The 25,146-nt window shown below is 45.8% G+C and overlaps 1 protein-coding gene across 1 annotated transcript in view; it reads right to left on the reverse strand.

Annotated features, from left to right (window-relative positions):
• Window positions 1–399: 399 nt before the first annotated feature.
• Window positions 400–25,146, reverse strand: part of IL12B (interleukin 12B) — a 68,306-nt gene continuing 43,559 nt past the window's right edge. The window contains exons 5-8 of the mRNA XM_069199667.1: window positions 15,602–15,777; window positions 11,442–11,611; window positions 10,470–10,583; window positions 400–2,960 (exon numbers count right to left, since the gene is read on the reverse strand). Of these exons, the coding sequence (XP_069055768.1) occupies window positions 10,470–10,583; window positions 11,442–11,611; window positions 15,602–15,777 (460 nt within the window). The 3' untranslated portion in view covers window positions 400–2,960. The remainder of the gene's footprint in view (window positions 2,961–10,469; window positions 10,584–11,441; window positions 11,612–15,601; window positions 15,778–25,146) is intronic.

Genomic DNA, 25,146 nt, shown 5'->3' on the forward strand with positions numbered 1-25,146 from the left:
AGTGCTTAATGTATAAAATGAGACGTACTAGATATTGGGGGAACTATGGGTGTCATTCTGACCCCGGCCGGCGGCAGTAGCCGCCGGCCTGGCTGGGACCGCCAGAATACCGCTGCGCGGTCAAAAGACTGCCGCGGGTATTTTGGGTTTCCCGCTGGGCTGGCGGGCGACCGCCAGAAGGCCGCCTGCCAGCCCAGCGGGAAACACCCTTCCATGGGGATGCCGGCTCCGAATGGAGCCGCCGGAGTGGAAGGGGTGCGATGGGTGCAGTTGCACCCGTCGCAATTTTCAGTGTCTGCATGGCAGACACTGAAAATCTTTGTGGGGCCCTGTTACGGGGGCCCCTGCAGTGCCCATGCCATTGGCATGGGCACTGCAGGGGCCCCCAGGGGCCCCACGACACCCCATACTGCCATTCTCTTCCTGGCGGCCAAAACCGCCAGGAACAGGATGGCGGTATGGGGGTCGGAATCCCCATGGCGGCGCAGCAAGCTGCGCCGCCATGGAGGATTCCCCAGGGCAGCGGGAAACCAGCGGTACACCGCCGGTTTTCCGTTTCTGACCGCGGCTGTACCGCTGCGTCCAGAATGCCCATGGGAGCACCGCCAGCCTGTTGGCGGTGCTCCCGCGGTCGTTGGCCCTGGCGGATTTTACCGCCAGGGTCAGAATGACCCCCTATGTCTTCACAGTAAAAAGAATTCAAAACACTATTTTGACTGTGTAGTTAGAGCTGCATGTTCACTTGATAGGACTAGTTATGAATAAACTCACGAATTCCTATATAGGTGTGAGGAATTGATATAACTGTCATTAAAAATTATTTAAAAAACCAAACTCACTGATGAAAGTAGATTTGTAATATTGTTACTGTAAAAGTGCATTTAGGAAAGTACACTTTATGCTGCCTAAGAGCTAACTGCTTTAGTGCTTGCTTGTCTCACAGCCTTGCTCCAGAGACTGAGCACACATCCCGGGGTGATTGTTAACAACCTTCCACCTGAAAGACAGTTACTTCACCTGTGGCAGCAGAAAAGCAGGAGTGGTGATTACACTGGCCAGTTTGTAATAGTCGTCTAGAAGGGGGTAGGACCAAGTGGAAATACAAAAGTCACCTTTAACTGCTCTTCTTTTGAAATTAAACTGCCAAATGCGGATGTCAGGGGCAGCAACCATTGATTCCCAGAGCCACCCAAACCTGTGTCCCCAGAAGGAGGGAATACTAGTTCTAACACTGATAGAGGGGGCAGCACATCATTTGCAATGGGCAGTGGCCAGAGTAAGATCTGAGGTTTCTGCATCTGGAAGAAGGCTAGGGCCATTTTGGATGAGGGACTCGTGGAATATTTGCAGTAAACTGAAACAAGAAATGTTGAAAAGGAGTTTGGAGTTCTGAGAGTAAGTAGTCAAAATTAGCTGTAGGGAATTATCCAATCACTTGCTGGTGCACATAATAAGACTGGCACCTCAAAGACACTTCCTCAGCAAATCCCTTGACCTGCGAAGAATCATCTGGAAATCTAGAAAAAAAAAAAAGCATTTGCCTTCCTATTGGATAAAGAAAACTATAGGAATCCTGACTCCTGATGACACCCAGGGACTTGAACTACTCTCCAAGAGAAGTTTCTACAAGGGCACAAAAGAAAGAAGGGACGTGGTGTCTACAAGCCTGCTCAGAGCGCCTGAGGGCTGCAGGAGAGACCATTAGTCACTTTCCCTGCATCAGAAAACGTTTTGGGACTTTTTACTGCAGCAGGAAGAAAGGGAATGAAGGTTTAGCTCCCTCTTAGAGCTGCAACGGAAGTCCTCCAAACAAGGGAGCAGAAGACTGCAACCACCGGAATACCAGTGTGGAAGAGTACTGACTCCGCCCCTCACTGTTTCCCATTCAAGTGCAAGATCAGCCTTAAGTGGCTGTATTTGGGACCTAAAAGTGACTCTTAAACATTTACTTTCACTGTGAGGTTTCTTTTTATAATTTTACCTTACAATTGTAAGCATCCACATCTTCAGTTCCCGTTATCCAATTTTAACAACTTTCAAATGTTTTTGCATACTGCCTTTTCTTGATTTTTCTAAATTGGCATTGGAATTTATAATATGTTGTGTTCTTTAACATTTAACATGTTGTTTGATGCTGCTTTCTGGGGAGCTGCAGGCTGTGTTTGCCATTTCCACAAGGAGTTGAACAGAAATTCACTTAAAACTGTGTTGTAACCTATCCAGAGTGTGTTTGTTATGTTGGTCTGGTGCCCTCTCTCAAAATAAACTAATATCCGAATTTCTGAAAATTGCCTACAGCAGGGCTCATAGTTACTAGATAAAGATATAATATTTTAACTGCTGTCTAATCTTTTTCCTAAATACAGTCCGTTGCCCTGAACAAAACATTGATTTTGTGAAAAACAATCTGGCAGTATTATCTGTGTGCTGTTCACCATTAATGTGACATTTTTGGTCTCACGTTTAAGTTGATAAAATTGCTTGTGGTCACACTTTCTCATTTGGGGTAGTTACTTTACTCTTACCCTAGGGCACCCAATGGGTGTAAATACCTAGTTCTGGGTCGTGGTTGCTTATTGGGGCTCATCTTTGCTCAGGGGGGATGGCTGTGTATTGGAGATTCATGTAATGTTCTGGGTTTGATTTCTTGTTAGGGTGGATAAGTTACTGCAGGCCCTGGCCCCTCGCTGGGGATGAGAAAGTGCTGAGATCCACAGGCTGTCATCATAGTTTCGAATAATTTGTCTAGGTCGGCATTTCTCATCATTTACACCCTAATCTGGGTCTTTGCCTTTTGGAGTGAAACACTGCTGTGGCCATATTGGTTACAGCATTGGGTATAACCACCTTGCTGGGGTAGATGAAAATCGTGATGGTTCAGTTGCTTTATCATGCACATGTTTTGTTTCTGTATTTTTCTTATCTTCCACCTTTTTTTTGGAGCATCCAGGGTCGATGATCTGCCATAAACAGAAAAGAAGACATCAGAGATTAATTGCAAGACACATGATGTAGGACATAAGTTAGCTAACACATGGCCATAATATTTTCTCTGTGTGTATCTCTGCAATGAGCAGGATCTGCTCCTGGACATTGCAGATGCTGGGACAAGGCCTGAAAACTCCTGCCACTGCATTCCATTCCTGGATGCTACAGCTGCTAAGACCATATAAATGTTACACCTGATAAGATAAGGATCTAAATGAGCTGGGCTGGCTTCCTACAGGCTGTGCACTACTGAAGTCCATTGTGCCACTCTCCTCCCTGTGACACCCTGCACTCCATGGCATTTCTACAAGGACCTACAAGGAGGGTGAGCCAAGCAAGGTGTCAGCCTGGCTGGGAATGAGTATCAAGTTTTGGTGAAACCCCTTTTCCATTGGACTGGTGAGCCAAAAGCAGGCTGGGCCAAGCACCCAAGGGTGGCTCCTCCCCAATGGCGAAGGAGGGTCGCCCCACTGGCTAAGAGCCAGAAGTTGGAAAAAAAATCATTATTGTGTTATTTTTCAGCTGCTGGCTCAGCCGGCATGTGTAAGGAGGTGGTGGGATGGACCATGGGAGGGGGAGGAGGAGTGGAGTGCACTAAGGCCCATATTTATACTTTTTGACGCAAACGAGTGCCGGCGCTGGTTTGCATAAAAAATGTTACCGCCGGCTAACGCCATTCCAACGCACCAGGCGGGCGCCTTATTTATGGATTGACATTAGCCGGCGCTGCAGGCTGGTTAGAGTAAAAAAAAATGACTCTAACCTGGCAGCGCAGGCGTAGGGAAGAATGGGGGTTGTGCGTCAAAAAATGGTGCAAGTCAGGTTACAATAAAAAATCATGGCTCTAACTGGACTTGCGCCATTTTTTGACGCACAACCACAATTGAAATGACTTCTGTCCCCTGGGCATGGTCATTGGGCACAGTGGCATGTAGGGGGGCCCAAGTTAGGTCCCCCATGCCACTTAAAAATAAAATAAAAAATTACTTACCTGTTCTTACCTGTGATGGGTCCCCCCATCCATGAGTGTCCTCCAGGGGTGGGCGAGGGTGGCAGGGGGTGTCCCTGGGGGCACGGAAGGGCACCTGTGGACTGCTTCCATGGTCAGAGGTCATGGAAATGAGCCCGCAGGTCCCTTAACGCCTGCCCTCACCCAAGCATTAAAAAACGGCGCAAATCAGGCTGTGCGCCATTTTTTAAGGCCGACACCCTCCCCTGCGTCAAAATGACGCGGGAGTATAAATAAGGCGCACATGCCTTAAAGTCATTTTTTAGACGGGAATGCCTACCTTTCATGTCATTAACGCAAGGCGGTTTCACGCATCCAGAAAATGACACACACTACTGAATTTTGACGTTTGCGGGGTCGGGCGTCAAAGTATAAATATGGTGTTCGGTTTGCACTGAATTTGCGTCAAAAATCTTGACGCAAATTCGGCGCAAACAGAGTATAAATATGCCCCCAAGTGTGCAGGTCAATTTGGCTGGCCGTCTTATGCCAGCCAAACTGATTTGTGCACTTAGGTTTCTCCAACTCGTCTGTTTTGCACAGCTGGCTTGGAGAAACTGCACAGACTCCAGTGCACTGTCTGAGCGGCGGACCAAGCTGCTCAGACCAATCCTGGTGCTGATCTCATGCTAGGTATTGGGTGAGAGCAGTGTTAGGTTTGTATGGGGAACTCGTGCTGGTGTCCCAGGGACTGCTGGGACACCATCAGGAGAGCAGAGGAGCGAGGCGGCTGGCAGCAGGAACGGTACATTTTAAAAACAATTATTTAAGTAGTTCCCCCGCTGCGCCCCCCCACACTTTGAGATTTGCAGCCGCTGCCCAAGGCACTGCCCATTTCCATCCAGTCTTTGAAAGACAAAAACTGATAGATGCAGCACAGCTGTGTGCACACTTCCCCATGGAACCATGCTCTGGTGCCTGTCCGTCTGTTCTCTACAATGAAGGACAAGATCAGCATGGGGTCAGATTATGGACTGTGGCTGGCCTGCACAATGAGGCTCTGGAAGAGCGCAACAACACACAAGGGACGGCCAAACGTGGACCGAGTTAAGAAGATGAATCAGAAGATAGTATGAAGCAGTGCCTGTGGTATTGCTTCCTAGCTTGTGGGCATGACAGTCGGCGTCTGGTGGGAGTGGGGGCGCTAGAGGGAGGAGGAGGAGGGGCTTCTTTATGTGAGTGACGAAATGTGCACCATAATGTAGAGTCCCTCCTTCTCTAAAAAGTGTAGGTACCGCACCAGCGAACAGGAGGCCTAATGCTCCCTGGTCCCCTAAAATACAAGTACGTTCTCGGCACCAGCATCACCTGCACAAATTAAGCACCGCTTTACAATTAACTTTGTCTTTTATCCTAAAAAGACTGTATTGAATTGATGTAATGTGATATTTACGTTTATTAAAAACTGTGTACTAATTTACCTCCTGAAACAAATAAAAACAAAAGATTGTCCTTTAGTTGTACACAGGAGAAAGAAAGATATATTAATCCAGTCTCTAATTCATACAATGTGCGACCAGAAAATGTGGACTCAAATGTTGGCTGGCCACTCTACAGAACTGGTGATCTCCTGTAATCACTATACTTCATTGTGCCTCATTTTCCTGGGTCATCAAATCTGGGCACACCTTGAAGTAATTCAGTTTTATCTCGGCACTACACAAAAGCCTTACTAATAATGGTTTAAAGCCCTACATTGTCGCTTAAGATATAACAACTACATTGTCCTTATATACATTTCACATGACAAACTGACTTGCTACAGTAGAGACATCATCGTTATGACCCAGGAGGAGGTGGGGCAAAGGAGGGCGGGAGGGAGGGAGGGGCAGGAGGGGCGGAGGCAAAGTAACGATTTAAACTTCATATTCAGAAACAATAACCAATAAAATGTCACTCATGAAGTGGTATAATGTGTATTACTGGACTGAGATGCACTCAGGGGGCGTTTCCTCCGCTAGGGCGAGGAGCATCGCCCACCCTGCCAGCAGCAGCAGCTGCCAAACTTCTGCAATACAACTATGGGTGCTCCAACCAATGCGAACGTCGAAAGCAGCATTCAGATTGGCCGCAGGGAGGCTGGGAGCCTGTGCCTGCGAACAAGGAAAGAGGAGCTGTGCAGTGGTGGCGATAGACTCAAGTATGTTTTTTTTGTTTAAATACTATTTTTTCTCCACCCCCACCAACCCCCTCCCCCGGTGCCACCCCACCCCCGCCAAAAGCCACACCTGGATATACATATTAAAGAAATAAACAGGCTCTAAAGAGCTTATCATATGTTTATGGGGCATTTGTTGTATTATGTACATGCCAAATTTGTCTATGACTCGGATCGTGTTTTGGCTCTTAAATACCAAAGCAGACATGTAGCTTGGCCCTGACTCTCACTATTAATTTTGTATTTCGCCAATCTCTCCCAGAAGCCCGTGTGTTATTCCCCCCCATGACTGGAGGCCAGAAGTAAAGAGCCTTTGAACCTTGGCGTAAGAAAGTGTAACAATATTTCACGCGCCAGAGGGTATCCGAGATCATCCGTCTGCGACATCATTGGACTGCCTGAGAAGACTATATACAGTGATAATACATTGAAATGTCACCATCCTAAAGTGCCACTGGATAGAGCCAGAGGACAGCAATGAATATTTATTGAGCTCTCTGGACTCACAAGGGTTGACCCAGGTTTGTATTGATCGAGCGAACCCACCTCAGCGCTGGGTGATAATAACTGTTATTTCATTTTCTAGAGCAGATTTTGTATTTGTGTTTCTTGAACCACATTGGTATCCGGGGAGGGGCATTTCATGTACCCTTTGGTACACTAAATGTAACAGGGAGGGCATGGTTGTTTCTTGACAGACAGGCATTTATGTGTCACTAGTTGCGCATTTTGGTCAATTGGTCAAAGTTCTTGTTGTTTTTTTGTTTTTTTTAACCCCTAGGCCATCTTCATTCTTGCTAGCTGGACTCAAAGTCCAATGTCCTGAAATCCAAATTCTGCAACTCGATGAACTGGTCTTTTACAGCTGGTCTTTTGTGAATTCCACCATCAGCAGAAATCGTATCTACCTAGGGGTTTGCAGCATAGTACAACCCTACCAGAGGTGATGATATATGGGATAAAGTGGCATCTGTCTTACATTTATAATGATATAGCAACTCACCAGATGTAGTGTGCCACCCGAGCTGTTACGGGCAGCCCAGTGACCCAGATGTAACAAAAAATCTAAGCAGCCCTGTTAAGCAAAACAATGATGACATACTATGACCACACACAGCGGACACAACTACTAGTAGACAAGTTGGGATTGGCAGGGCAGGCTATTGTGCACTGCCCGAGGGGCCAGTGGCGGAGGGGCCAGTGGCAGAGGCCACCTAGTGGACCATTTTCCGTCCCGTGGTGGGTAAAGTAGCACCACATACCAGGGCTGATTTCTCTAACAGATAGACTGCTGCAGCTAAAGGTGAGAGGTAGTCTGAGTAAGATACTTATGAGGCTCATTAGTTGTTATTTGCAGAATGACAATCGGGCAGCCGCAGAACGCACATCATGCGGTCCCTTCTTCCATTACCGGGTGCAAAAGGTGACAGCGAGCCTCTGAGAAGCACAATTAACAGGAATTTGGGGCCACATGTACGAAGCTTTTTGCACGTCGCAAACAGCGAATTTCGCTGTTTGCGAAGTGCAAAAAAGCAAATCGCAATGCACAAACCCCGTTTTGCGAGTCGCAATTAGGAAGGGGTGTTCCCATCCTAATTGCGAGTCGCAGTGCAATACAGGATTGCTTTGTGACTGCGAACGCGGTCGCAAACCAATCGCAGTTTGCACCCTTTTGAAATGGGTGGTAACCCATTCGCAAAAGGGAAGGGGTCCCTTTGGGACCCCTTCCTCATTGAGAATGGCACTGCAAAAAAATTTCAGAGCAGGCAGTGGTCCTGTAGACCACTGCCTGCTATGAAAAAATGAAACGAAAACGTTTCATTTTTCGTTTTTGTAATGCATCTTGTTTTCCTTTAAGGAAAACGGGATGCATCACAAAAGAAAAACCTGCTTTATTAAAAAGCAGTCACAGACATGGTGGTCTGCTGTCCGCAGCAGGCCACCATTGCTGTGAGGGCCGCCATTCGCAAGGGGGTCGCAAATTGCGACCCACCTCATGATTATTCATGAGGTGGCCATTTGCGACCCGCTTGAGAATCGCAGATGGTGTCAGGGACACCATCCAACATTCAGAATGTTGCTACATCTGGCCCTTGGTGTGTTGAGGAGGCTTCTGCCCCACACAGAAGGCCACACTGATTGGCTCAACAAGCCATAGGTGCCTGTGCCACTTTTCTCTGCTTAAGATTGGGAGGTTCATCCATATACTGTGCAATGGAGTGAGAGAAAAACACAGCAAGAACTGCAGACCTTTGAAATAACCTGCAATTAAAAAAATATGAATAGAAACAGATAATCAAAATAAAACACAGTTTTGGCAGTGTTGATGTTATAAAACAAAAACAAATCTCATTTACCCTCCATCCTGTACCGACAAAGGAAAGGGGAGAGAAAAAGGAAATGAGAGACAAGGAGCTGAGCAGAGAGACAGGAAAGCTTGCATGGAGATAAGCTTTCAATGATCGATTCGTATAGACAGAGAGTGAAGAATGGGAAACAAAAGTGAAGAGAAAAGGAGATGGTAAAGGGACACAAGGATTGAACAGTGAATGATGAAACAAAGTGTGGATGGAGACAGGGCCGGCCTTGGGCATGGGTGAGCTGGGTTTAGGCCCAGGGCGTCCAGGTTTAGAGAGGCACACAATGAGCTCACCTAATTATTATTATAATTATTTTTGTTATTTCAGCCGGCTGCTCCTGTTCATTAACGATGTAAAACTTAACATTCTCTTCAGTTCTCTTCCTCCATTTCCTTCTCACTCTCACCCCCTCCCAAAACTTCTCACCTCCAATTAGCATATAAACAGGTGATTGGGGGGGAGATTGAGTGTTCAGGGGTTGGTCACTGCTAAGATGATCAGCTGGGATTTGACTGGCCAATGAACACACAACGCCCCATATTAAGATCATTTGCAGCAATAGTGTTGAAGACAAAGTCAGGTGCTTGGAAGGTGGCAGGACGTAGACTTTTCATAACCCAATAATGCTCCCTTTCCTACGCTTGATCTTGGTACAGAACATCCGCAGCTAGGGACCTTTTGATGAAGGTAGTGTTAAATACACCACTAAGAAAAGGTAGAAATTGAATTGTGAGGGAAGGGTGGAAATCGATGAGGGAGGAACATAGAGGCCCCAAGTTTGATTTGGCCCAGGACGCTTTTTCAGCAAAGGCCGGCCTTGGAGGGTTATATGTACTGGAATAAGTGTTTCCAGTCTTCGATGATGCTACTGGCCCTCAAAACTTTAAAAATTATAATTTACCACACATTTCTCCCCTAAATAAGTCCCTGATGTTAATGACACACTGATTCATGAAAGGTGGTGATCCACAAATGTGGGCCACTTTCTTTAGGTGTGCCCGGGCCAATTTTGAGTCCCAATCCAACCCTGCTTAGTGGCGTTAGGCACATTGTCTGTGGGCACATGCCATGAATTTTTGTTCACCCAAATGATACATATTTTTATGAGAGAGGTGGCGATGCAATGATTAAAATGGTCTACATAGTAGTGAAATCTGGGGAACATGAAGCCTCTACTCCGCAAGAAAAGTGCTCAGATTGGAATTAGTATTATGCATTAAGTTCTACACTGCGTGCCAGGGGTATTGGTCAGTGCCTGTGTCTGTTTGAGAAACTGCTGATGGTGAAGGTGTCAACTAATCAATATGATCGTCATTGCACGGCATGCGGCAGAGATGGGAGTTGGGCGTCGGGTGCCAGCAGCTCTGTGGTTTCTGTATCTGACTGGGTTCACTGCTGCACACAGATCTTCAGTGGCTGCATCTAGCCGGTGCCTGCGCCTTTCTCAGTTCCCTGCTACGTACACCTGTCCTGCGCCACAGCTCCGCAGTGGATGTAGTTCTCTGCCGCCTGTATCTTGCAGGTACGGCAGCTTCCCAGTGCCACGGTCAGCTTGTGGCATCTCCAAGGGTGTAGTGTTGGGGCCCTAGGCCCTCATGCTACTAAAGAAGTCACGCAGACACAGTGGTATGGTAGGTGGAACTGGCCCTGGGCACGTGCGCCCGGCCCTTTTTATTGCCAGGGCCACCTGACCGGTGACGCCTGTGTTGGGTGGGTGTGGGGTGTAGGTGGGAGGCCAGCCCTCAACAGAGAGGCTGGCAAAACACTAGAACGTATCCAGCAGGACACTACACAAGGGCAAGGCACAGTGTCACTTACACCGGCAGGTTTTTCCACGCCATTGGTGCCCCCACATCTCTGAGGCCCCCACTCCCTCCTCCCATTGGCAACTCTTGCATACCTACAACTTCTTAGAACCGCAGCTATTTCTGCTGGTGAAGGTAGTGTCTCGTACCTATACGGAGTAGCAGCTCCTCTCACTCCAGGACGAGGTGTGGTACTTATCACGGGCCTGGATGCAAACCTTCTTCACGTTCGGCATGTGTATGCTGGTATTGTTGGCGAGGATCTGCAATTCAAAGAGAAATCAGAACACAGCCAAGAAGTGGCAACAGTCGCACAAGCAAAATGTGGGGCGCAGTGTGCGTGTAACGCCTAGAACTGTCTGTGCGTTTGTGTACACAACATCATGTGTCAGGTGTTTCTCAGAGCATGAGTACCACAGTGTCTAATGCCTATCAATGTGCCTGTGTGTGTGTGGGGGGGCGCACAGAAAGTGTTGATGCCTGTGGGCGTTTATTTACTTACTTTCAGTAATTATAGAGCGGAAATGAACACCCGAAGGAACATTGGCACTAGGGTCTACAATGTGTGTCTATATTTATGAACATGTTTGTGTGTGTGTGTGTGGACGCCTGCCCAGAACTTTGTGGTTGAGGCAAACTCTGTGCATGATACCCAAAAGTGTGGTTGTGTATCTATGTCTCTGTGGTTCAATATGTGTACAATGCTCTGAGGTGTGTTTGTGATGACTAGGGGTGTGTTGGTTGTGGTTTGTGCATAGTACTGACTAGTGTGCATTAATACCTGCATATCTGAGTTTATGCCTTAGTATGTGGGTCACTGTGGGTGTGTATGTGGCACTGTACACATACGGTAACCAGCAACATGAGCAGAGCCTGTCTGATAAGGCGTAGCTCAGATTATTTACTGGAAGTGCCGGCATGCCAGTCTGCCACTCTGGCATTTTCCTGATGGGCTGCAGACTTAGGAGCTGCTCTCAGAGCAGGATGGGCCACCATCACTCTATCATGACCTCATTCTAGTCCAGCAGTGTGGGGCGGGTTTCAAGTCTTTTGTCAAGACTGATTTTGCCATCCAGTCTGGCTCTGTCTACAGGGCATTGGTTTCTAGCACTATCACTTACCCAGGGCTGGGTACTGTGTTTTCTTCCATGGTGCTGCCCTCTGTCTGCTTCAGGCACTGAAACGTTAAAGACCAGAGGGAAGAACGAGGGGCAGTTGCTCCAGGAGGCAGGATAATGCCAAGTTATAGTCTTTCCCTTTTTCTGCAAATTTTCGGGAGGATCTGGTTTTACTAGAAATAAAAAAGGAAAGACATCTTATGTGACAAGCATATCTGTTTTACAAATTGTGCTAATAAGGAGGCAACACCATCTAACATCTGGGGCTGTCCTTCTCTGTGAGCTACACTACTGTCCATCAATCCATGATGTGCATATTACATATGTGAGAAAGACCGGTATGCTGATGGACCAGAATTTCTGTTCCTTCAGCTCTAGCCACTTTCCACCCAATGCAAGTGTAAAGAATTAAGTCCGGCATTCCCACCACAGCTGTACTATCCTGCACCATTTTCACTTTTGGGTTCTCCTGCTCGTAAAGCTTTTCACCAGGTGATATCTACTCCACACACCAACCAGGTGGCACCCCAAAGATGCCACCAGATGCATGGTTAAACTCTGCATGGTCAAGGAGCACCCAAAGCGACCCCCTCTCATTACCCAAGGAGTAATCTTTCAGGCAGGGCATTGGGATAACATTACCTACTATCCACTAAATTGTTGCCATGTTTCAAGAAAAACCAATGGCTGATAGTCACTGACATTTGACAGGTACCCCTGCATGTAGAAACTAAGCACTGGCAAAGTCAATAGGTCTCCCCTTGGAAAGTCTGCAAATTATTTTTGCAAACATACGCAATAGGCTTTAAAAGTGTAAAACTAACAAAACAAAACTAAGTGACTGTAAAAAGTAAAAAATGAGCCACTGCAAATATCATAAAATTAAAGCAGAAATAAAAGCAGAAATTGCTCTAACAGCTCTACTTTTCAGTGGATGTTGCTAAGCAAAATGCCATCACTCACAGGAAAAGGCCTGTGACTGAAGTGGGTTAACCAATTGCCCCATGACATATACTGTGATGGGCGGATGCAAAATATGAATGGTGCTTGAATAGACCAAGGGATGAAAAGGCTCAACAAAAATCCCATACATGTAGCTATGTATTTAAATATTTCACTGTGATTTGTTTTATATAACATGAGGCTGAGGAGAAAGGTACATCTCTCTGTATGTTAGATGTAAAAAGAGAGAGAATGAGTGTTAGACTTGGCATCCTTGGTGTTGTCTCCCCTAAATTTTTGCCTCTGTTTCCCAGGTTGTTGATGTGTGCGGGACTCTGTTTTTGCTGTTTTTTGTTACTCTGGGCACATTACCACTGCCATCCAGTGCTAAAGTGCAAGTGCTCCTATATAAAATGTGTATGTAATTGGCTTTCCATGATTGGCATATTTGATTTACTGTTAAGTCCCTAGTAAAAGACATTTGAGGTGACCAGGACCTGTAAAGCAAATGCTACTAGTGGGCCTGCGCCACTGGTTGTGAAACCCACATTAGTAGCCCAGTAAACATGTCTCAGACCTGCCACTGCAGTGTCTGTGTGTGCAGTTTTAAACCGCCAATTCGACTTGCCAAGTGTACCCACTTGCCAGGCCTAAACCTTACCTTTTACTACATGTTAGGCCCTAGGTAGCTCCAAGGGCAGGGTGCAGTGTATGTTTAAGGTAGGACATATATTAGTGTGTTTACAGTGAAATACTGCCAAATTCGGTTTTCACTGTGCAAGGCCTATCTCTCATAGGTTAACATGGGGGTTGCCTTTAAATATCCTTAAAGCGCAGATTCCCTTTAGTAGCAGATAAAAATTTGCAGTTTAGGATCTCTGAACTCACAATTTAAAAATACATCTTTTAGTGAAGTTGGTTTTTAAATTGTCTGTTTGAAAAAGCCACTATTAGAAAGTAGGCAATCTCTTGCTTAAACCATTCTGTGACTCTGCATGTTTGTGGATTCCCTGTCTAGGTCAGTTTGACAGTGGGCTGTTTGCACCTCTCTCTAGACAATGACACAAAGGGAGCTGGGGTTGTAGCCTGAATATCCTGATGAGCCATCTGTACTAGGAGGGAGTGGAAGAGTGGTCACTTACACCTGAAAGAGATGTGCCTGCCCTCACACAATGCAGTCTCCAACCCCCTGGTGTGTGTCTGGGGCCTGGCCTGTGCAAGGCAGGATCTCCAAAACAAGAGAGACTTTCCTTGGAAGTAGGACTGCTTCAAAGGCAGAAATGGGTATAAGAAGGGCACCCAAACCCCTGAAAATTAGATCACTTCTGGACATCAAAAGGAACCTCTGCCAAGGAGAAGAGCTGAAGAGAAGTGCTGCCCTGCCTGCGACTGTGCTTTGTGGAGCTATCCTGCAGTTGCTGCTTCTGCCTGCGAAAGGGGACAAAGGCAGGACTTTGTGTGCATTCCTGCTTGTAAAGAAATCTCCAGGGCTTGACCTGAGCTTGCCTCCTGTTGTTGAAGCCTCAGGGCCATCAAAGACTTCCCCTGCCAGCACCTGGACTCTCTGATGAGACTCCTACCCTGCCAAGTGGTGCCCTATCTAGTTTCTGGGCCCTTGCAAGGTGAAGCTGGCAGCCAAAGACTGAAAATCCACGCACAGACTGTTGTGTGGGGACATTTTCGATGCCCCTTCCGAGACTTGGCTGAGAAACGACGCGCTGCATGCTTCGCTGCTGAAATCTATGCTCCATCTGCATCGTGGCTGGAAGATCGATGCAACGCCCGCTTAGGGGGGCTGATATTGACGCAAACCCCATGCAGCGCGGTTTTGCTTACTGTGCAACCGGATTTTCGACGCAACATCGTTGGGCACGGAAAAACAACGCAAAGCCTGCCCGGAGCCAAGGGTGCCTGTCCAGATCAACACATCGCTCTCCTGCGGAGAGGAAAAACGACGCACGCTGGCCCAACTGGTGGAGGAATTACGCATGGTCTGGCTTGCGAGTGAGAAGTCAACGCATCGCTGTCCTTTTCCGACACACACTTGCCCGTGAGGTGTTATTTTGACGCACCCCAGGTACTTTTTCACGCTAACAGTGTTAGCACGGTTTTCTAAGGATTTAAGACTCTTTTTGCTTTTTAATTCATAACTTGACTTGTGTATAGTGCATTTTTATTGTTTTGGTCTTGTTTTGTTTAGGTAAATATTACCTATTTTTCTAAACCTGTGTCATGTCATTTTGTAGTGTTTTCACTGAGTGACTATGTGTGTTGGTACAAATACTTTACACCTAGACTCTGAAGTTAAGCCTGCCTGCTTGTGCCAAGCTACCTGGGGGTGAGCAGGGGTTAACTGAGGGTAATTCTCCTTTAGCCTGACTAGAGTGAGGGTACTTGCTTGGACAGGGGGTAACCTGACTGCCAACCAAAGACCCCATTTCTAACAATGAGGCCCTCAAAGGAAATAAGCTCAGGTGAAAGTGAAATGTAGTCAAGAACTTGAGATGAAAAATTTAGACTTTGAAGCTCGTAAGTTGGTTCATAGTTCACTGCCAATGTCTAACACAGTAGTTATCCATCGCTCAAAGGAGATAAAATGTCCTTCTTGGACACAAGGGAATCATGATTCAAATGTAGACAGACAATTTCCCTGAGCTGGGGGTTCCGTGTTTACGGGCAATTACTGATCTTTCGGGTTATTACATGCATGATTTTGGCCAATTAAAACTTGGTCGAAATCATTATGGGAAAACATTTATAATTCTGTGATTTGACTTTGCATCTTCGAATGGGCGAACATTTTGTGGTATTACATCATTACCCGATTCAGACACACAGAACTTAGAATGATGAAATAAAATCTGTAGGGTTTTCCTTTTTCTGCAGGGTTGGTGGGAGATATTCTCCTATTACTGCTACACTCTAACAAAGGTGGGACCCTCTCATCCAGGTGATAATTTTTTCTCTCTCTGCTGCACTTTTGTTACTTTCTGCCACCACCCAACTTTCTCATCATCCATGACACTTTCCCAACATTATGTTCAATGTAAAATCATCTCATTACTCCCGGATTGCCATGTTATTTTTTCTATTGCTTGCAGATCCTTATGATAATGTCCACTATTATGTGGTCTATGGTCTGCTTCCACCTCAATCTGACATTTTCGGATTACCTTCATATCCTAATTCACTGACGTCTGCTGATTGGGCTTGGTACTTACTGATATCTTTGATGAAGAAGGTGGTGGTGTAGTTGCTGTACTTTTTCCCTTGTGTGGCTTCCAGGAAGACTTTGATGTGTTTGTGGTCTTCTCCATATGGACAGGCCTCAGCGTGAATGCATGTGATGGTGTATATAGAGCCATCCATGGTTTTGTGATCCATGCACTTTATTGTTCTGGTTGGAACGAGATACGAATTAGGGTGTAGCATTATTCATCCAGTCACATCAATTCATTAGTGAGTAACTGAATGCCTAAACCAATCAAACCTGAAAGAACATTTGGCGGAACCAATTCTGCTCTCTATTAGTGAAGATCATAGAGGATGACCAGAAAAGTAACGTGACAGATTCAGGAGGAGAGAAATAGAGGATATGTGGGAAAGAAAGTAGGTAAAAACAAGGAGACGGGTGTTGATCAAATTGTAGAGTTTGTTTTCATTTGCTGTGTAAACCATGATTTGATTCATAAACATCTAACGGGTCTTCATACCATTCCAACACAATAAAAGCTCTTAAACAGCTATTTCTATTGAACAGTACGTGTAAGGACAAAAGAGTCTGAACAGTTCAAAGAGGTTTTGTATTCTAACACTTCTCACTTTTTTCTTCGATCTCTTTTGTTTCACCTGTGATATCCACAAGCCAGCTGTCATCTCTGCCGTGACTGGTCCAAGCCAACAAATCTGAAACAGCCATCACCACCGATTGGGAGTTGGATCCTGACCAGCGCCTCAGAACAAAATCTAAACTGGAGCATTGACCCTTCACAATTGATCTCTTCACTTCTTCACTTTTTTTAGCCTGGAGATATTCCTTGTGGTGATTATCATGATGGAAAACGTTAGAAGCCCATCAACATAGCTATGACATCACTGCAGTAGGCTCTGCTTACTGGCATGCCAGCTGAAGCCGCTAGCCAGAGGAAGCCAGTAATTGTAAAGGGGACCAGTTGTACATCCTGTCCCAGATGGGAGCTAATGCAGCCAAGAACAAATGGTGGTGGAACAGTGCTAAGAGGCAAAAGAAGAGATGCAATAATAACAAACATAAAGGTGAGCCATCAGGGGGCACAATGTCTCTACCAATAAACAAGAACATTGTTCTTTAGAATGCTAGCTTTGACAATTATCCAGGAGGTTACAATTCCCAACTGACCTACTGGGCACTCTATATTAGTGGGCAGTGAGAATATATGACCATTTCAGGCTCATTTCAAGATAAGCGACTGTCTTGTGGAACTAAAAATTGCTAACTGTAAGCAGCCTTGAACATTTCCAAGTAACCACACATTGTAGAAGACAGCACCAAGTTCAAAGGTTTTTTATAATCAGTCTAAGTTCCGTTGACTAGGGACCGTAAATGAACGAGTCCTCATATAATCAGGTGTTATTCCTTAGAAATATATTCATGTATGAATGAGTGGTTTACTTCTACTTCAATCCGTTAAAGATAGAATAATATTTAAGTCTTATTTCGACCGTAATTGCTAGATATTCTTAGTTTGTTTGCTGCTCTACTTTTTTAACGGTGCAATAAAATTGTATTCCATTCTAATGAGATATCATAGACCTTTCTTATATCTAATTAATCATGTAGGACTGCACATAGGCCCCAAAAAATAATAATTTCCCAGACTACATTTGAGTGCTTGGTCACTATCAACAGACAGTAAGGTATACAAATTTATTTAATTTTTTTTAATTTTTATGAAGCGCTGACTAGATCAAGAAAGATGGTGGTAGACAGCTGTACAGCATATTATTAGCAGTAATCTAGATGACATATTCTTCCTAGGGAGTTAAAATGTATGAAAATGAGCACCATAGCATTCCCTACGAGAAGGTACTAACATCAAATTATTTTATGTCATCATAAGTTAAAAGTATATGTGTGTGTGGCTTTTTCTTGCAATCAGGGGACTTTGCTTCTGAGATCTTTGGATATCTTAGAGATTGTTAACATTTTGACTAAATAAGAATTTAGGTAAGAAGTATTTTAAGGCATGCAGCTTTATATAAGCATCTTGCCTCCAAAGCAGCCGTCTTACAGGAGCTCTTGACTAATTCTATGTCAGGACCGGAGGCTCAGATTATGCTTCTCTTTCCATGCTTTATTTATACACAGCAGCCAATGAACATCATGGAAAAAACAAAAACTACATGACCCAACATCAGTCATGCCACGTGATGAACCATAGAGGAGGCAACCTATAAAACGTAGACACACACCAAGACACTCCTCTTTCTTTGCTGCTTCGCAGCCAGATAAGTGTGATTTTTGTTTTACTGTTATGTTGTTAAATAATGTTAGGAGCGGGCTTTTCCCCTCCTTATAAGCGCGTTTGCGCTTTTTACTAGTGGAGTGGGAGTAGGGAGCAGGACTCGCGCTTTGCGCGATCCTAATTACTGCCGTGGAGATGTTCCCTTTCTAGTGCTATAAAGTTTATTTTACGAGCCGCGCTCGCCGTGAGCGCGTTTTATGATCCCACGTAGCGCTGACTTGATCTTCGTCTGCACGTGCGAGACCTTTGTCTTCCCGCACGGCTTCGGCTATCCTGTGTTTGTTGAACGCTCGCTTTGAGCGTTTGGATTTTAGCTTTATTCACGCTCGTTGGAGCGTGAATAAATCAATAGCGTTGCCCAGCTCCGACTGACAGCGCTCCGGCCGAGCGCTTGCCTCAGCGTATTTTTTCCTTTCCCCGGAGCGTCTTTTATTTTTCAGCGCTCGTTTAGTCTTCCGGCTCAGCGCCGGCTTCCACAAAGCGCTTCTGCCGTGCGCTTGCCTCGTCCTTCAACGCTCGTTCGGGGCGTTATTGCTTTTAGTTACAGGCTCTATTGAGCTTGGCCAAATAGTTTTCTCACGCTCCAGATTCTGTTTTTCAACGCGCTTCCTGAGCGCGTGTTTAATTAATTTAATTTTGTTTTTCGTTTTTTGGCAGTTCCCCTTTTAAGGGCTTTACAGAGGCTTTGCCTCATCAGCAATTAGCGCATCTGCGCCAATTACCCTCGGCTAGAGGTTTATTATTTGAGAGGCTCTGCCTTGTATCTCAGGTGCTTCTGCACTTTGGCCCAGATTGACATCTCCATTGGCTTAGCTCCCACTACGCCCCAGTGCTTGGACACTGGGGTTGAAATAATTTATATTCAGGCTTGGCCTGGTTTCAAGGACACTAATTCCCATTTGGGCAACTCCCTCCACATCTAAAAAGTTTTAAAAAAATTCTTGAAATATTTGTATTGCCTTGAATTGTTGTGGATTGATTATACTGCTCCTCGGGAGCTACCTATTTACTGTGTTCAGTATGGCTGGTTATGATGACCAAGCAGAGGACTTATACTATTTTGAAGATAATACTGGCTCTTTTGACCAGGATTTGGTGTATGCACTAGACGCAGGGAGGCGCCATTCAGTCGATCAGGCCTTAGTTCAGGCCATTCAACCCATTAAGCATCATCTCTTGGGTTTAGTCGACCAGCAAGCCTGGGCAGCACCCGCGGGCGCCATCCCCATGGGAGAATCGTCTTTTTCGGCAGAATATCAATCTGCAAAACATATCCCTAATCCGCATGCTGCAGATTTTCAATCCCTCCTTAGGAATATGGCTAGGGAGCACGATTACAATGCGGGATCGCTAAAGAAAGCGGGGGATGCTCCTGCATCTTCTTCCGCTTCATCCGGTCATTCTTCAGAGCTGGAGGATGCTCCTCCACGTAAACGCAAGAAGAAAGCCCACCACCAAGAGGCTCCAACCCCGAAGGTGTTGACTTTCGAGCCGGAAGACATCGTGCACCCCAGATCCTCTCTGTGGTTGCCGCCCCCGGAGGTGGCGGACTATGTTGAAGCACACATAAGGCACGGGTTTGATAAAGATATTCGATCTAGGCTAAGATCTGAGTGCCCCAGACCTGACTTTCCCTCCAAAGTCACAGAGACTCCAGAATTAGATCCTACCCTTGTTACGTTCCTCAAAAAATCAGCCAAGGATCCGAAAAAGGGTATCGATCGCGCCTGGCGTGGATGTCAGGACAAACTTTTAGATGTTTCTGGACCGCTAACAAAAATTCTGGAATTGGCCTTTCAGGCCAAGGAGTCGGGGGATCCCATTAACCCGGATATTCTAGTTGGTTGGGCACAGAGAGCGCTATGTTTCTTGGGCAATGCTAATTGCGCTATTTCGTCTGAACGACGCAGATCAGTCTTGATGAAACTAGACCCCAAACTGGCAGACCTAGCGGCATCAGAATCTGGGCCCGTGGCTCAGGGCCTACTTTTTGGTTCTCCTTTCATGAAGGAACTGGCGAAGTTCGTATCCACCTATGCCAGTCTGGACAAGGCACAGGGATCCATTCGGAGAGTGCTGCGTCCACTTTTTCGTGGGGCCGGACGCTACAGAGGGCGTGCCTTCGGCCGTTTCAATCAGCAAAGCCCCTACAGTGGATCCTTCCAACAAGGTAGAGGTGGTTCCCAGGGTTACGATGCCTCATCCACCTTCTACCCATCAAGACCTAGATATGGTCGAGGCAGATTCCGCAGAGGAAGAGCGAAAGGTCAACAATCTTTCTCCCAGGACTCGGGAGCCACAGGTGAGCTTGATTGTGAGTTCAAATGTAATTTTGGGGGGCAGAACTCAGAGTTTTCTAGAGAATTGGCATCTTATTTCAGCCGATACTTGGGTCTTAGAGACCGTTCAGGGGTTCAAACTAGAATTCTACGAGACCCCTCATCAAACTTACCTTCCCTGGCAGGGGTATTTTTCCCATCAAGAGCACGATCTCATTTCCGCAGAGATTACAGCTCTGCTCAAGAAGGGGGCTGTTATCAGAGCTCCGCGTCACCCGTCAGGTTTTGTCAGTCCAGTCTTTCTGGTAGAAAAGAAAGGGGGCGGTTCTCGCCTAGTTCTAAATTTAAAAGACTTCAACGTTTTTTTGCTATATCGTCATTTCAAAATGGAAGGGATTCATTTACTAAGAGATGTTCTCCAAAAGGAAGACTGGTTAGTTCGCCTAGATCTAAAGGATGCTTACTTGACCATTCCTATTTTTCCTCCGCACCGGAGGTTCCTTCAGTTCTTTTGGGGAGCAGAATGTTACGAGTACAAAGTCCTTCCCTTTGGCCTGTCCTCTGCCCGTGGTGTTTCACGAAGGTCATGCGTCCAGTAGTACAATTTCTTCGCTCCCAAGGGGTCAGACTTATAGTCTATCTAGACGACATCCTAATCATGGCTCAAGATCGAGATCTTCTGTTAGATCACCTCAATTGGTCGGTGTCTCTTCTTCAGAGTCTGGGTTTCATAATCAATGCCCAGAAATCTGTCCTGACCCCATCGCATCGGATAGACTTTCTGGGTTTCCAGATAGACTCTTTGCAATCTCTTCTGATTCTTCCTTCGGGGAAGATCTGGTCTATCAAGAAGGAATTGAAGTCTCTATTATCCAGACAGACTGTTTCCTTACGAGCGATTGCTCGCATGGTGGGCCTGCTATCTTCTTCGATTCAGGCAATTTTTCCGGGTCCCTTGCATTACCGAGCCCTTCAACGCTTGAAGATTTCTCATCTTCAGAAGGGTCTCAGCTATGCGGACCAGGTTCCGTTGTCGGAGGAGTCTCGTGCAGAGATGCAGTGGTGGCTAGATCATATGGAGGCCTGGAACGGCAGAGCGATATTCAGCTCTCTTCCGGATGTAGTGATAGAGTCCGACGCCAGTCGTTGGGGCTGGGGAGCCCGGTGCGGCTCAGTGTCCACAGGAGGCAGATGGTCATCCTCGGAGTTGAATCTCCACATAAATTGCTTGGAACTCCTAGCTGGAGCATTTGCAATCAAGAGTCTTTCTCCCATCAGAGCGAATTGTTGCATTCTTCTTCGCATGGACAATATCTCGGCAGTGAGATATGTCAACAAGCTGGGGGGGACTCGTTCACGCATTTTAGCAGAAATAGCCAAGGAATTCTGGCATTTTTGTCTTCAGCACAGAATTTCGGTGGTTGCGGAGTACCTCCCGGGGACCAGCAACTTAGTAGCAGACTGGAACTCACGTCACCTGAGAGATTTCAGCGACTGGAGGTTACATCCCAGAGTTTTCCGGGCTCTGTCTGCGAAATGGGGTCCTTTTTCGATAGATCTGTTTGCATCTCGCCTCAATCGGCAGATGAAACGTTTTTTCAGTTGGAGACCAGATCCGGAGGCATCGAAGACGGATGCGTTTCTTCAGGACTGGTCTCAGGAGCTGAGTTATGCCTTTCCTCCTTTCCTGATGATTCCCAGGGTTTTGGCCCAGATCAGACGTCAGCAAGCGGAATTAGTGCTAGTGACGCCTCTTTGGAGATCGCAAGCGTGGTTCCCGATAGCAATGGAACTCAGTTGCGATCATCCGATACTACTTCCCTTCCGAGAGAATCTCCTCCAGGACCCTCAGGGTTTATTTCACCCGTTGATTCTGGCGGGCAAGTTGTCCCTGATGGCCTGGCGTCTTTCAGGCAGAGATGGGTCATCCCAGGACTTTCGCAGGAGTCTTCCGATTTCATTGCAGGTTCCTGGTCCGCCAGTACTCACAAGAGATACGCTTCGGCGTGGAAGCGTTGGGGTGCTTGGTGTAGTTCTAGGAGTGCAGATCCTTCTTCAGCAGGTACCTGTCTGGTCCTGAATTTCCTCTCCTCCTTAGCAGCATCAGGTTTGGCATACCGTTCTATTAATAATTACAGGTCCGCTATTTCAGCAGGACATTTACCAATGGAAGGTAAACCCATTGGTGAGTCACCTCTAGTGTGTAAATTAATGAGGGGTATCAGATTAGCTAACCCTCCACGACCACGTTATTCGTCCCTTTGGGATGTTAATGTGGTCCTTAAGTTTTTAGAATCCTGGCCTGCTAATAGATTGTTGTCTAGAAAACAGTTATCAGCTAAACTCACCATGTTATTGTGTTTAATTTCATGTAAGAGAGTGTCAGATGTTAGGGCTCTAGATTTGGCGGGGAGAGTTTTTTCTCCTGATGGAGTTGTTTTTTCCATCTCCCGCAGAACTAAATGCAATTTAAAATCAGTGTCTTATCCATGTTTTGTGGACAACCCCAAGCTTTGTGTGGTACAATGTCTTAAAGCTTACGAGGTAAGTACAGAAGAGTTTCGTTCTGATTTGGGGGGTCAATTACTTATTTCTCTGGTTAAACCATATCATCCTGTTTCATCAGCCACTCTCGCCAGGTGGATGCGTTGGTTGCTGAGTGAAGCAGGTATTGATGTTTCTAAGTTTGGTGCGCATTCTGCCAGAGGGGCTATGGCATCAAAGTCTTTGGCTTTAGGTTCCCGCTTAGAGGACATTTTGAAGGCAGCAGATTGGTCTTCTCCTTCTACGTTTAAAACTTTTTACTATAAACCTATTGTGGATATAGCCTCTGTAGTTGTGAATCAGCTTTGAACAAGCATAATCTGAGCCTCCGGTCCTGACATAGAATAAAAAAAATTCTAGCTTTCGCGCTAAGAATTTTTCAATTCTATTAAGGACACGGAGGCGAGGATTATCCCACCGCACTGTATATACATAATGTTGGAATGTTATTTTACCTGTTGATATGACATGCAAATTATTGTACGATAGTGCTTCCCCACCCTTTTTTGGCTTAGTAATATAAGTATTTCTGATGTTACTCAGTTATTATGGCCTGGATTTTTTCATTTATTCTAGGAAATGATGGGAAGTAAGGAGATCAGACGCGATGTCATTCTTCCAGTCAAGTGAGATGCCGGTTCGTCTGCCTTTCAGGATTTTCGCTCATAAGTTTTGGATTGAGACTCTTGTTCTTCGTTGAAGTTTTGATTTTTGGTTTGACTTTTGAATTGGACAAAGAAAGAGGAGTGTCTTGGTGTGTGTCTACGTTTTATAGGCTGCCTCCTCTATGGTTCATCACGTGGCATGACTGATGTTGGGTCATGTAGTTTTTGTTTTTTCCATGATGTTCATTGGCTGCTGTGTATAAATAAAGCATGGAAAGAGAAGCATAATCCTCGCCTCCGTGTCCTTAATAGAATTGAAAAATTCTTAGCGCGAAAGCTAGAATTTTTTTTATTGCTAGTGTAGAGAGCCACCCGGACTCTCCTTTTCTTTGTATCCAGTTCCGCGTGTCCGGATGGAAAGCGGAACCGATTTGTTGTAAAAAATCTGGGGCTGCGCTGACGCAGTTCCCCTGAAGACCAGCAAGAGAGTGTGTGTGTGCACTTATTGGGCCAAAGGAGGCCCAACTGACATATTACAGCTAGTAAAATAATCTTAGGCCAGGTGGCAGCAGAAGAGTTTACAACCAGGACCACTCACGCTACCCGTCCCCGGTTCCGTAGAAAAGGCCGGAAAGGACATTTTACACTGCCACGTTTTAAATACACGAAGGCGAAAAACATGCAACCTCCTTCAAATGTTCTCAGCTACAACAGGGCATAATTATCTGAAGCTCGATTTTGTAATAGAAAGCATAGGGAGGGGCAAAGTTTTAAAGACTTCCACTGCTAGTGGTGTTTGTAAACTTTACTGGCTTCACAAGGGTTGCAAAGTTTCAAATAAGCCTGAGAAAAAGTCTACAAAAGAAAGTGTTGTGTTACAAATATATGTAAAACCTACTTTCAGTTGAAGAAGTCTCACGCTCAAATGTTTAAGCAAAACGTTCCTCCCATAGCTTACATTTTGTCAATACTGCAAAACCTTGCAACCTCTGTGAGGAGCAAAGTGTGTAACCTTTGCAAAACTCTGCGGGTGAAATGTGATTTCACTCATCCCTATTGTAGACTAGACCTTGGTGAAATAATAGCAAATACCTTTTTATGTGGTGCTTGCTTTCATGGTGTTGATATTTCATACGGCATTTCAGACATACAATATGCTATTTGTCAAACTAAAGTTACTCCACAGAGGATCCACCGTGGTATAATGGAAATCAGTACCCCCGCTGAAAAGGATTTCGCCCTACGACCTGACGCTAACACCTTGAGCAACTTCACCGACTTGTACAACTGAAAACATATAGAACTAATAATCAGTCTTTAGGAAAAAATGGATGGAAAGAAAGCAAAAACTTTGTATTAGCACCTGTTCGAATACGTCCAGTGGAGGAGGTTTCTTAAGGACTGTTAAAAACTGTTGTCAATTTCATAGGAGGAAAGCCTCTGAGCTGTATTTCTGGTCAGTGAAAAGGAACCTCAAACACTGAATTTTCCTGCAGCTGTAGCAGAAATGTCTGAATTTGCCAAACCGTAAGCGCCACCATATGGCCTTTGCGGCTACTGCATTGTGTAAGGATACGGGACCGGAAGTGGCACGTCGAGTGAATGCACAATGACGCGCACCTGTATCACCACACAGCACATTTGTGAGTCACACTGACATAAACCGGGCCAGCGTTCTGGTACATACTGTCATTATTATAGATCAGAGGATCCAAACACGGATCTTTGAAGCAAGGACCAAGTGAGTTTTTCAGTTTTATGTGTGGAAACACATTGCTTTTCAATTAGGGCGTGGAAATGTTTGCACTGGAAGGATCAGAAGGGTGCCAGGGGA

The sequence above is a fragment of the Pleurodeles waltl genome, chromosome 7 (genome assembly GCF_031143425.1).
Source record: "Pleurodeles waltl isolate 20211129_DDA chromosome 7, aPleWal1.hap1.20221129, whole genome shotgun sequence".
Classification (NCBI taxonomy): domain Eukaryota; kingdom Metazoa; phylum Chordata; class Amphibia; order Caudata; family Salamandridae; genus Pleurodeles; species Pleurodeles waltl.